This window comes from Clarias gariepinus, chromosome 14, assembly GCF_024256425.1.
Source record: "Clarias gariepinus isolate MV-2021 ecotype Netherlands chromosome 14, CGAR_prim_01v2, whole genome shotgun sequence".
NCBI lineage: Eukaryota > Metazoa > Chordata > Actinopteri > Siluriformes > Clariidae > Clarias > Clarias gariepinus.
In genome coordinates this window covers 24,563,669-24,577,793 of record NC_071113.1, presented here as the reverse complement: position 1 = coordinate 24,577,793, position 14,125 = coordinate 24,563,669, and the positions used below count along the sequence as shown (strand labels likewise).

At 37.7% G+C, this 14,125-nt stretch overlaps 1 protein-coding gene across 2 annotated transcripts in view; it reads left to right on the top strand.

The window, feature by feature from the left end:
* Positions 1 to 14,125, top strand: part of dock1 (dedicator of cytokinesis 1) — a 272,932-nt gene that overhangs the window by 112,457 nt on the left and 146,350 nt on the right. For both annotated transcript variants that reach the window (XM_053511045.1, XM_053511044.1), the window contains exons 26-27: positions 9,513 to 9,640; positions 12,047 to 12,142. In XM_053511045.1, the coding sequence (XP_053367020.1) occupies positions 9,513 to 9,640; positions 12,047 to 12,142 (224 nt within the window). The remainder of the gene's footprint in view (positions 1 to 9,512; positions 9,641 to 12,046; positions 12,143 to 14,125) is intronic.

Here is a 14,125-nt window from a genome sequence, read left to right as displayed (position 1 = left end):
GCTGTAGAAAAAGAGCAATAAATTCTACCTGTTTTAATATTTTGCTTTGCCAGGAATTAGGTCGTGTTTGTTTTTTATTTTTGCCGTTCCTAACAGCTGTTTGTGCGTGACATGGCGAGTGAGCAATATTATCCTGCTTAATTTTTTCATTGTCCTAGATCTTCTGCATACAGTATGATCCACCTCCCAAAATGTCAAAGTTTCCATGTAGCATAATAAATTGTTCGTAATCAATTACAACAGGTTTTTTGTCTGAGCCGGTATCAAGCTTTCATGGGTCCTAAAATTAATGTCTCATAAGGAAATTGGGAAAACAGTCATAAAAAGTGCAACTCTAAACCCAACCAAGACTCATGTCCACACACCTGAATGCCACTTTTTGCTGGGCATCTGTGGGCTCCTGTTAACGGATAGTGTGTGCCACGCCATCCCCAGCATGACGTATCTCGGAGCAAGCGCCTTAACCCTTTCTATACCCTTTACCCTTCCCGGTTGGTAGTTTGCACCTTGATGGCTGAGTGCCCTAACAGAGAGATGGGAGAAAATTGGCTAGGGCTAAATTAGAGAGAACATCAGTGTAGAAGGGGGAAAAAAAACTCCACAAAAAACACAAACTTGAATGTAGTATTCATGCAATGTATTATATTTTATTATAATTATTATTATTATTTTATTTAAATGCCACCAGCACTCCTGCAATACACGGTCTTAAATGTCAGCAATGTCCAAGAGCTGTGTGCAGCGGGAGTCGGCGTAGGCTGGCGCCCACTAGCTCGAGACTGCTTCGTCATCTCAGTATGTCAGGCAGACTTCCTTTGTCCTCAAGAATGGTTTTACTATATTTGAACAAATTTAGCCCCTATCATTTATAATTTTTATGTCAGTATTGTCGTTAATGGAATAAGTGTGCAATCTTGTTTAATAAGCGATACGTCTTAGGTCTTTGTTCCTAACCTGGATCTTGGAGAACTTGAATAACGATAGTAGTAATAAATTATTAATCAACTAATTAGTTAATTAATTCATTAATTCAACTATTTTCGAATCATTGAGTTTAAAATCGAATTCAACAGTAAGAGCATACGCTGGCTCGGTAGGTCCAAACAGATGAACATCATTCAGCTGTAATTATCTGTAACTGTGTATCTCGTCTTGTCTTAATTAAAGCCCAGCATGCTTCATCTCAGTCTCTCCCTCTCTCTCTCTCTCTCTCTCTCTCTCTCTCTCTCTCTCTCTCTCTCTCTCTCCCACATTTACAAACAGAATGTGTTGACATTTTACAGTATAACTCATGAAAACATGTTAAAAGGCTTTTGAAATTTAGTAAATCTAGTACGTCTGTGGTTTTTCCGTGCTCCGGGTAAACCGAGCAGAACGCAAAAGCGAACGCAGCACATTCCTGACATCCGAAAGTGCTTAACATATTATCCGTGCGCTAGCCGTTCTCCACATGGCTCGTCGTTCATGTCGTCTGACGGAGTGCGAGAGCACAGAGCCATTCAGGATGGAGGTCTCTTAAAAGAGCTGGCTTCTTCTGTAAAATATGACATCAAGTGCATACTGTGAGTTGATGTTTGCGCTCAGTGTCGATGTGGAAGGTGCACTAGAGAACGCTTCATAAACAAGCTTAGTCTGTCGGGGAGCATGCTATGGAATTTGTACGCGTGAAAAAGATAGAAGATAACACTTTGTGTGTGTATGGTGTTTGCATCAGAGATAGAGTGATACTGGGCCCTGTTTCTCTTGCATCATTTCTAAAGTAGAATTGAGGAATGTAATATAGGAAGCGGAAAAATTGTATATACTGTACGCTCACTGTGCCACTTTATTAGAAATGCCTGCACATACCGTTGGGGGGAAAAAATAAAAATCATACTGATACATTTCATCATGTGTATGTGTGTGTATATATATATATATACTGTATATTTAGAATGGAGCAAAAAAAACAGCAACAAAGGAATAACATCCAGTGGGAGGTAGTTCTTTGAACAGAAACACAATGTCAGAAGAGAATTTCCAGGCTAGTTTGAGCTAATATGACGGTGGCTACAGTTATTTTAATCACCACCTTTTCCAGCTGTGTAGAACTGACGTTAGCTATCCAGGTCAGTCCAGTCGAAGCACTGGGTATATTCCTGTCAGCCAAGAAGAGGAATATCCAGTCTTTTCCATGGTAACCTGCTCAATATCTGTAAGTTTGCTTCCAGTCTTATACACGCACACACTTCAAAACGCCATGAGCGCCCAGGAAGAAGATTTAGAAGATTTTTTTTTTTTTTTGAACGGGTGGCTTTTCTTTAAAGCCAACATCAGAGGAAACGGTTTTAAACACTGACACACTTCTCAGATCGATTGTAGCATAACATAGGTGGATGCTGATGCCTTTTGTTGTATTACTGACTGGTTAAGCAACAGGAAGTTAAGAGCATGTGTTCTTTTTGTGAAATCCACTTTGAAGCTATTGAGATGGGTGAATACACATTGAACAGCAGGAGCTCGCTCCCTCTCTCTCGCTCCCTCTCTCTCTCTCTCTCGCTCCCTCTCTCGCTCCCTCTCTCCCTCTCTTGCTCCCTCGCTCCCTCTCTCTCTCGCTCCCTCTCTCTCTCGCTCTCTCTCTCTCTTGCTCCCTCTCTCCCTCTCTCCCTCTCTCTCTCTCTCTCTCGCTCCCTCTCTCTCGCTCTCTCTCTCTCTCTCTCTCGCTCCCTCTCTCGCTCCCTCTCTCCCTCTCTCGCTCCCTCTCTCCCTCTCTCGCTCCCTCTCCCTCTCTCTCTCGCTCCCTCTCTCTCTCGCTCTCTCTCTCTTGCTCCCTCTCTCCCTCTCTCCCTCTCTCTCTCTCTCTCTCTCTCTCTCTCTCTCTCTCTCTTTCTCTTCCTGAGATTCAGCGTGCTGAGTCTTTACTGATTTCATTAGATTACATGAACCTCATGTGAACTGATTATAATTATATCCCATGACCTTCAGGATCAGGAACTCGATTTAACTCCGGCTCCTGATAAGCGAGCACCACCTGCTGAGTGACCATCAAGCTGGAGAACAGTTCAATCACAGAGCCCCAGTGAAATTAATCTGCTTAATTGATCATATCAGAGGCACATGCATCATTAAATACTCTTCCCCTCCAGAGTCTAGGTAGTTTTTTTTTTTTTTTTTGCTTGTTTGTTTACTTGAAAGTTACTTTGAATTGCTGGTCAGTTTAGTTTGTTTTTGGAACTTTTTACTCAGACAGTGATTTCGCTCCTGTTTATTCTCTGCTTTTGACAGATTTTAGCATCACATAACCATCAAGAACATGCTCCCTGTTATTTACGCTGCATTGCTAAGACTATCAGGTCTATTTCCAGAACCACGATGCATTATCTCGCTCTGTTTTGACAGGCAAGAGATACTCTTCAGAAAATCAATTTTACAGCAAAAATATCTTACCAGGGAAAGAGAAACAGACATGAGAGACTGGATTGTTTTTCCATTACCACTGAAGTCCCTTATAAAGAACTGAAAACTTTTCTAACTGTAACGGTTCAACTTTAAATCATTATTCAGATTTTTCTAAACATTGAGTACTCTATTTTTAGAAAATTAGTTATGGAAACTTTTAATTAAAACTTCATAGCGATCAGCGACCCATGCATGTCCCTCCTTGTCCTCACACTTCTAATATATTTTACTGTACATAATTCTTTAGTTTCCAATTTTCTAGCAATACGGTAACATCATATACCATAAGAAAGCTTTGAATGTCAGAATTTATCCTATGTTATACAGCTCAGTTATAATCATTAGATTTTTTGACCTAAGCACTGAAAAAGTGTGACTAGTATACCTTGCAATGCTTACGTTCAAAACGCCTACGTTGTGTAGAAATGAAATCATCCCATGGTTAATGTCATTATCAAATGCTCAGTCCACACAATAATAAAAGTATCCATGTTGTTTGATCCAAAAGAAGCAATTGTCACATCAAATATTGACCTAAGTACAACAAAAACTAATAATTGTATTATCGAAAAATAAATCTATTTCCTTACAGAAGCGTTTTTCATATCCAGTCCCATATTCAGTGTGTTCTGTGATTTCTGGGGATGAGCACTGATCCCACCTGAGTGATCCTATTGGCCAAATGCACAGTGTTGAACCCAGTGAGGGTTATCCATGCAAATCAGGCCATTCAAACTTTGATTGACAGCAGCTCAAATTTATGACGTGGCTGCGACAAAAAGTTTTCAAGGACCCCTAACACATGTACAGTACGCTCTTTTGGTGAACAATGGTCCTTTATATGCTTTTCAAAAGTGGACTCTTTAAAGCAAAGTAAAACGTCATACCTTCACAAATAAATGTATAAAACAGTTTTTTACTAAATATGTGTTTTCTATTATGAACAAAATAGTAAATATTACGTGCTACTCAGTGGGTTTACATCATGTTTTGTAGAAAAAAATATTCATTTTGTATTTTTCGAATATTGCAGACTGCTCTGTCTTTAAGTTCCATTTTGTGTTTTGACGTTTGTTGTAATTTTTGCTCTAGTGTTGTGGATTCTGCTTTAAGTTTCATCTCATGTGCTATGTAAGCTAGCAACACAACAAGGTAGGTTAAAAGTGTTATTCTAGCCAGGTTTACAACATACATAACATTATACTCCTAAAAAAATAATAGCTGCATACCTTTTGTCTTTTGCCAGTTTCTCCTTTTCTTTCTTCTGTTTCTAAACTGGGGCCATAATGGCTTTGACCTTTTGTTATTTATTTTTGTTCTTCGTGCATCAGGACATTACCCGTTCCTAATTAAGAGTCAAGACTTAACCGTCTCACCTTGGGGGGTTGTGTAGACTGGTTATATATTATTGCTAATGATTTTGAACAAAACGAAAGAATGTAATAAATACTTAAGAAACTATACACTACAGTAAATATTCACAGTGTTGTGAATGGAATTGTGGTTTATTTGGTAGCATTTCAGGTGTGAAGTGAATTTACTAATTGCATTGCTGTAGAAAGTTAGATGTGAGCTTGTCTTCCTTTTCCCACTTTTAGATGTTCCCAGTCCAGTACCCCACCTCTCTCACAACCTTAGGTTACTTGAACCACTCGGCGTCCCATCCCTACAGTTAATCCCACTGTTCTTTTGACTGTTTGATAAAAGAAAAACTTCAAAGTCTTAGATTTCAGTTAAGATAAGCCGCAGGCATGAGGACCAAAGTATGTGGGAACAGTGAGCCTCAGATGTTGGGTATGGCGTTCTGGGCAAAATGGTGGTCACAGTTAAACCTGGAACAAGAGAGTGTACCATGTGCAAGTAAGAAACATGGCTTCAAAATTTTGTGAAGAGTGATGTAGCTAAGGTAACTGCATTAATGTGCTGTACGTTGGCTTAGCCGGTGCATTTTCTCCCAGGATGCCATGCTGAGGCTTTGTGACGTTAGTGTTGTAAAGGTTTTGCGATATGAAGTGTCATAGTTTGGACTTTCCAGCTTTTGCAGTTATCATCACTGAATACTCATCAATGGTTTTTTACGTTATCAGAATGTTAACACAATTAGAAAGCAAGAGTTTAGTTCTGTTCCCAAACATGCGATGAATATTAATCTGAGCATCTAACTGTTGGATGTTACAGTTCGCATATAAATCAATCTCAGATCCCCTGTAAAGTTGTTTTGGATATTTTATTTTATTTTTGTAAAGTAAATGTCAGAAACCTTTTTACACGAAGGTCACAGTTTGTTTGCCGAACGACTATCGCATTAAACCTGATGCATCAACTGTTATCTTTCTGGCAGCGTTTAATGGAAGTTAATTTCAAAACTCTGCTCTCAAAGATATTGCTAAAATCGGGCACAGCTTGATTGAAATTTTCCCAGCACAGTGTTTAAAGGTTAGCATGTGTTTGCACTCTGTGCCAAGATGAAAGCTTTATAGTGGCTGTTTTATTATTTTTGGGCCACAGCAGTAGACCGTATGAAACAGGAGCACGGTTTAATGTTCTTAGTGTTCTGCCTGTTCTCCTGATAATTGCGCTACAAATTCAAGCAGTGTGTTGTTCATTAGGCACAAACAAAATGCATGTTTAATATAGCAGTGTTAACATCAAGGTATTTGACTCTTCTTGAGCCAGAGGAAAGTGTCTAGGAGCCATGTATTTCAGAGCTGAAAATAAAACACTTTGTGCATGTAGTAATCTACCAAGACAGAATTTGTTCAAAGAGCTCAGTGACTCTCCATGAGGACCCTACCTATTTGGGTTATTTTTATGGATTTCTATTTTTCTCCCGCAACATTTAAAATACTATGTAAAAAACAAAACCAAAATAAAAATTAAATATGTCTTCATTTTCAAATAATTTAATCCATTTAGGCAAGTATATTTTATGCAGTTATTTTATTTAAATATTAAACCCATCAACTTTTCACATTATTTTTATCAGTTTGTTAGTTCATGGATTTAAACGAAAAAGTTTATTTATTTCATGGATTTTAAAAAAGAAACTCATTTTGCGTAGTATATTATTAAAGATGCTTAGTATATTATTAAAGATGCTTCTTGTCAAAACCACTCAGTGCATTAAGAAAGCTCAATTATGAAAGTATAATGTCAAATGCAATCCAGATCAGGGGCAATGATTTATGAGTCATGTGAGCAAAGCTCTTTAGAGAACAGCCTGTTTTAAGGAAATGGCCTATAAACATAACTTTAGTAACCCGCCAAATAATTCATTACTTCATCTTAGACGATGTCTCTAAATAGACGGATTTGAAGGAAAAAAACTAATATTGATGATTAAAATTTAATAATAATAAAAAATATATATATCAATTTGTTATTTTAGTGAAGTTGATGAGTATTTAAGTGGAGATGAATTTTTTTTTTTGTTGACTCAAACAAATGACATTTCCAGAAAAGTTTTCAAATGCTTTGGAAACCACAACTGAAAATGTCAGAAATAACAATTTGTTCCTTGCTGCATTAATGTCTCTTTTTTTGTGTTTCTGTTTAAAACATGGCATTAGATATTAAAGATTTAACCTTTCAGTAAAGTTGCAGTTTACTTTACATTGGAATTAGCTATGTTTTCTGATAATAACCCTAAAAATGGAAACATGCCATGTAGACACCTCCAACGGAGGTCTAACTGGGTTGGAAGACGTTTTCATTAAGAATGAGAGGGAAGATATAAACCATCAAAAATCAGTTCAATAGAAATGTACAGTCGTGGCCAAAAAAAGAAAAGTCGCCACTTCAGAAGCGTCAAAATTGGGCTGCATCAAGCAAAGAAAACAACTAAGGAGATTTTAAATTACTTTAACTGGATTAAGAAACCTTCAACATATTATTAAAACCCAGAAGGACAGTGTGAACTTTTTTTTAATTATTTTTTTTTTATTGAATACAAGGTAGATTTTTAGTAAGTTTTTACCATCCTAATACAGTAGTAATAATACTGTATTGTTACTTATTTGATTCACCTTAATTTTTGGTTTTATTTGAAATGCTTTTTTGGTGCCCTTAATCTTGGCATCACTGTTAACTAATGGTTAAACTACACAATTAACTGGTGATTTCATTTTCATGCAAATTGTTAGAAGGCCGTCCGTCTCTGTATGATTCGGTTCCTATTGTTTAAACGATATAAGGTGCATTTTTCTTTTAGCTGAAACAGTCAGCCTCAATCTTTACGCCCGTGTCGAGTTCATGCACTCCTTTGCATTTTGCTTCCTGTGGGTAATTTCTACCTGCGTGTGAAGTTGTTTTGTCCCCCATATACCTCCCAGGTCTTCTCATTACAGGCTGAGTGGGAGCATGGCGCATAGCACAGCTCTGCAGTTTGTGTGTTATCCTGTGTGATTATAGCTCCCCAGGTCAGGCGGACGGGAGCTGACTAAAGAGGTTGCCGATTGCATTATATTGCCAGGAGATGATAGATGCAGTGAAATGACGGTTAGAGAGAAACTGAGAGATTGTTCCTGGGATCAGGCATCAAAATTTTTAACGTGAGATTAATGATAGGGTGTCCTATCCTTGAGATGTTCAGAAAATAAGTGACAAATGTTGTGCTCGCTTGTTTGCAGTTGTGAGTGCTGGCATTAGTGGCTCAGTATGGATGCTTCTGCGTCCGTTAGACAATCGGGGGCAATAATAAGGCAGCGCGGCCCTGCCTATTCCCGCAGTATAATGAGTTCCCATCTCCTCTATCTTTTTTCTTTTTTTTCCCCCTTTTTTTTGGCTTGCTCCTGTACATAATGTTCTGTTGTGGATCCTGTGTACGAAGCTTAAATATAACTCCAAGCTTCCTTTTGCAGCATTGTGACCTTTATAAATATGCAGTCTCACTTCAGATTGTCTTGTTTGCATTCATTTATTAGATATTTGTGATAGAATGCCATAAATACTGTCTGCAGACAATATCTAAAGCACTTCTTGGTTTTAGAGATGAATTTTAAATGCAGAACTCGTTATTGACAAACATGCAAGATAAATCCCTTTTAGAGCTATTGACAATCGAACAGGACATAATGAGTTTTTGTCCTTCCCTTGGTAGCATATTCTTTTCTCTTTCTATGATTAAGTTGGCATGCGTTTGATTCTCACTGGAGGATGACGATATGAAAATAGATAGATAAAAATCACGGTATTAATGAGAAATTTATCGAGAGATACTGTACTGTATCAGAATTTCGATTTTATATTATAATCCGGTGTGATGGTTCAGATAGGAGATGAATCTTAATTGAGTTTTTATTTAAGCTAGGAATGGTAGGGTGGATAGAAAAAACACTACCCAGTTATATTAGCTACTTAAATTAAGGAAGCAATAATTGATGTATGTAGCGAGATGAAATACAAAACCCTAGATAGTTGCATAGAAAATACAGCTCCGTGATTGTAAAAATAATCAGCACAACAGATTGTTAGGAATCATTTACATTTTTATCATACACTTTTTTTTTTTTTTTTTTTTTTTTTTAAATAAGCCTAATAATTCATAAAAAATGTTAAGCTATAGGGAGTTGGATCTGATGCTGCCCTTTCTATTGTAATGGAGCTGGATGGAGTAAAGCCCAAATTTCAAGCTTGATAAGTGTGATGTACTTTTTGCATTGTAGGTTGGGGTTATTTTTCGGTTTAAACCATCAGATAAAGATTAAATTCTTGGATTTTTTAATTTAAAAAATTTTTTTTTTTTTGCTTCTGCATTAAATCTACTCCTGAAAAATATTTGCTTTGACGATATTTATTTCAGCAGTTCGTCACATATACACTACTACATAGTGAAATTCTTACTTCTTTGAGTATCCCAGCTTCATGTTAGTAGCTTGGGCTCAGATTAGCAACTTGGAGCCACAAATGTTTGCTATTGGGATATTTGTGTGTGAGGGATCTGTCCCGTTTTCTTTAACCTACAGTAACTATAAATGTAATGTTGCGTCCTGCATGTGTGCCGGTTTTTATTAAACCTGATCCGCAGTCATTTTCCGCATGGGCGTAGACATAATTGTGTGTGTTTGTGTTTGCAGACTGCAGAGAGATCCTCCTGCCACTTATGACTGATCAGCTGAAGCTTCACTTGGAGCAGCATGAGGAGCTGGAGGCCTGCTGCCAGCTGCTCAGCAACATCCTAGAGGTGTTGTACAGGAGTGATGTGGTGAGTACACATTCACACACGAGTAAGCATCAGTTCATTACAGTCATGTGTGCTCAGTACGGTGGTATACACTCATTTGTATGCCTGTGTACACACACCTGCATGTAACTCCGCTCTGGTGTCTCTATCAGCAGAGGACAGAGAAGGTCATACGCACATGACCTTATACACACAAGCCAGCGGTCACACACTGCTGCCACTCAGCACACACGGTGCTGCACTCTGCAGATGTCAGTCTGCATTTAATTACCCGCCGTCCCGTTCCGCACACTAGAAACAGATGATTATTTTATGGGCTGCTTGCTCCATAATTTATCCCTGCTTTATGAAGTATGCTGAGGTTCAATCCACTGAATAACACTCTCGTATGCACTTTTCCCTCCCTCCCTACCGTGGTACCAAAATGTAGCTTGATTTTTTATTTATTTTTTTTTTAAGGTAAAAGCTTTTGTTTGTCCTGAATGACCCCTGCGTGCTTGTGCACGTGCTAGGGGTGTAAAACAATGTCATTATCTGTACCTGTTCATTACATTCAAATCTCTGTTAGGCTTTAAATACAAAGTGGGTGCAGCGTTAATCTTATCTGTACATGCTCGTTCCAAATAATGCATTGGAATCTGGTTACTGATCTGTACATTAGAGACACCCCATGGTATACCTGTGTGCATGGCGGGGTTTTTTTTCTCACGTTCCCTGTCTTAAAAGTAGGTTGCAAGAGTTTGTATATAGCAGGTTTTTTTTTTTTTTTTTTTTTTTGTAATTCACATTGCATCCAGGAGTTTCATCTTAAATGGATTTTCCTGCTGAGACTCATACCAACTTCCAATTTCACACCGCCAAGTGTATTTAAAGGAGGAAAATAAATAAATAAATCAACCCACACACTCCGAGACCTAGAAAAGACCCACTTCGCTCTACTCATACGTACTCTGTTCCTTATGGTTTTGTGTAATTAAAACCACCGTGCTTTTTTTTCTCCTCCTGATTATTTGCATGCTGGGGTTAATACAGATTAGGACGTTAAACGTGACATGGGAGGCAGGATAAGATCTGCTTTAGGAGAACTTCGTTATATTTAATAATACTGATGACATGCTTAGTGGCTCTGATGATCATTTTGTGGTTGATGATGTATTTTAATGCTTCCTGTTAAAGGTCAGCTGTAGTCTGCCTTGATGATGTCACTTTGAGGCGTGAACCCTAGTATTACAATCTGAATAATGGCCCAGTCTGAATAAAACTGCATCCTACAGACACCTCGGCTAGAATGGTCTCACTTGATGTGGCCCAATAGGACGGGGACGGATGGTGTAAATCTTGTAAAAGTCTTGATCCAGTCTCTTTTCTCTGCGTATTTGGCCCATGTTGGGGTGACATTACTGTAGGTGATTACTGTGGTTGGTAAACTCGAGAGCAACTCTCTCCTAATTGTAAAGATTTATTGATTACCCTGGCCATTTCACATCTAATCATAGATGAGACTGAATTTCTGTAACGAATCTTAACACAGAAGGTGGAATTTATTGAAAAAAAAAAAATAGGAAGCCAAGCCTAACCTCAAAGCTGGAGAAAAATACTTAAACATTCAACATTTTACAGCAGGAAGAACCACGTTATGCATGTCAAAAGTAAAGTTAAATGATTTTAATCATATTAAAGAAATATTGTCCATGTAAATGTAGCTCTTGTTAGAGGAGATAAAAGGGGGAAAATGTCACTTATTTCTTAAAAAAAGGGTAATGGCTTGATTTTGGTTTTAGCTTCTAAAAACAAAAATAATATTTGTCACCCGATTTAAAAGAATAAACACTGCCTGACCAGAAAAAAAAAAGTCGCCATTTCAGAAGGGTCAAATTATTGGGCTGCATTAAACAAAGACAACGATTAAGGAGATTTTAAATTACTAGAACTGCGTTAAGAACTTTACAACATTATTATCAACACCTGGAAGTAAGAAATGTGGTCGGGAAATAAAACTTTAACACTAAAAAAAGTAAATAAATCAACACTAAAAACCATAACTATGTTTAATATTTCTATGTACACTATGCGATGAGAACTCCAAGGACTGGGTTTAAAAAGCTGTAGGAAAACCCTTTGTTAGGAAGACTTATCTTAAAAAACAAAAAAAAAAAAAAAAAAAAACTGACGACCTGAATGCACTGAATAAGCAGAGGATTATTTAGTTTTGGGTGTATGACAAATCTTTTCTTACACATAAACTGGCCAGCACATTGTTTCATCAAAGCTGATTGAATAAAATATTAAACTTTATTTGTTGGCCAGGCAGTGTATATTTTGTGTCTGGAGTAAAAGAAATCTCTTTAGACACATGATTGACAGCATTGCATCGCTATTTGAACATATCTAACTGCTGTATGATGGTTATTGTGTGTTTATTTCTAGGGTCCAACTCAATGGCATATTCAGATCATAATGGAGAAGTTGTTAAGGACAGTGAACCGGACAGTGATCTCACTGGGACGTGACTCTCCTCTTATTGTAAGTCTGAGCTTTTCTTTCTTCACTGAATTCAAGTGCTGTTCTACAACAGTGATAAAACAACGCTTTTTTTTTTTTTTTATCATCGTGATGCAGTAACAAGTCAGTCAACATTTTTTATTTCTTTATTTTTTGCTCCGTTGCCAAGTGGTCTATGCAGTAAGTAAGTGAATTTCGTCAGCCTTTGTGTCATCACTCAAGTCAGACGGCAACCAGTCTGGAAAGCCACAAGCTAAAATTGAGTTTCCATCAGACAGTACGGCGCAGCGGTGTCGAGCAGAGTCTGATAATGTTCCTGTCGAGCAGAACAGAAAAGTTGATCGGCCATTGAGCTGTGAACCTTCCTCGGTGCGTGTCTGGAGAAGCAGACCAAGTTAATACTTAGCATTTACTGGTAATGGAGTCACAAACGGTGCTGCTGCCTTAGAATAGAGAAGCCGTTTGCCATTGGTGATCTGATCGGAGACCCTAGTACTGGATCTGCTACAGTACTCAAGAACATTATGACGAGCTTACTTTGTGTACAGCCTGGTGGTAAAGTGTCTATCGTCTGATGTTCTCCTGCCCTATTTAAATTTATCCAGCTCTTATAGTGCTTCATGGAAACTCCAATATCTACAGCTAATAATGCAGCATATACAGTGCAGAGCTCCAGCGGGCTTTTATTGTGTTTTTCCAGATATGAACACTTATACACATACACACACACACACACCAGCACCTACATAAACTGCTGGTTTTGCGCATGGAATTATCAGTGTTATTGCTGGCTGAACCCTCGTGCCTCTCTCTGCTGCAGTCTCGTGTCAATTCATCCTGTTTTCCTCTCTTGTACCCTTGTGATCACTTCTTGCTTTCTCTTTGATGTACACACACGTGTACACACACACACACTATCACAGCTATGTTAGCAGTGGCGGTATAGACATCAGTAATTATTGCAGCACAATGGTGTGTGTGTGTGTGTGCGTGTGTTATTACAGGTAACATCAGGCTTCTTTAATTAACCTTAATGTTCTGGTTTGTTGAAGAGCTGTAAATGAAATGAAAGTGGGTTTATTTCTGGATTTTTCGTTGCTTTTTAATTATTGGATTTTCTGCACTTACATTTTTCTCTATATTACTGTCCTTTAACTTCCTCTGACCCTGTTAGACCCTAATGTTCCAATAATAATGGGACTAATCGGATTAAAAGTGCATGATTTTAGCACCTCAATCCAGACCAATCAGAATGAATTTTTAATAGCAATAAAAGGAATGGTGTAAAGCTCTGATAATCCATTTATTCTGTAAATATTACCTTGTATAAACACTCGATCGGTCTTCGTGTTTGGACTTTCATCTACTGTGTCTCTGGCGGAGAAGGGCCACTGATTTGCTCGCCTTTTCATGTGTAGTGAAGCAGCTAACCAATCATTGATGAGACTGAATTCTTGTAACCAATCATAACTCAGAAGGCGGGATTTAAGTGTCAAGCATACTGCATGTTGTTTAACAGTTTGTTCAAGTCCACAAATCATAAAATTTCATAATGTGTGTGCCACAAGAGAACTGCTTTTATGTTGCTTGAAGCTTTCTTTAGAGGGAAAGATAAAGAGGAACATTTTACACCAATTTTTGTAAAATTTCTAGTAGATTTCTTAGAGTAATTTAGTGCTAGAGCTAGTGCAAAAATAAAAACATATACATTTAGACATTAAAATATCTATAGATGGGTGGATGAATGTCTGTTTTCAATTATGCCCAACTAGATAGTAGATGGCCCTATAAATTCTGCACTTAATTTACACTCAATTAGCATGATTATCACACACTAATGCTTATAACAAGCAATCTTTGATGTCATTTTTAGCAAAAGGGGGAGAAAAGTGATAATAGCTTTCTTCCACACCAGTGATTCTGTTGGCTTTATTTCTTTAGTGTACACCCATGCTGTCTGCATTCATGAATATTTTATTACAAAGCTTGAATTGATATGCTGCT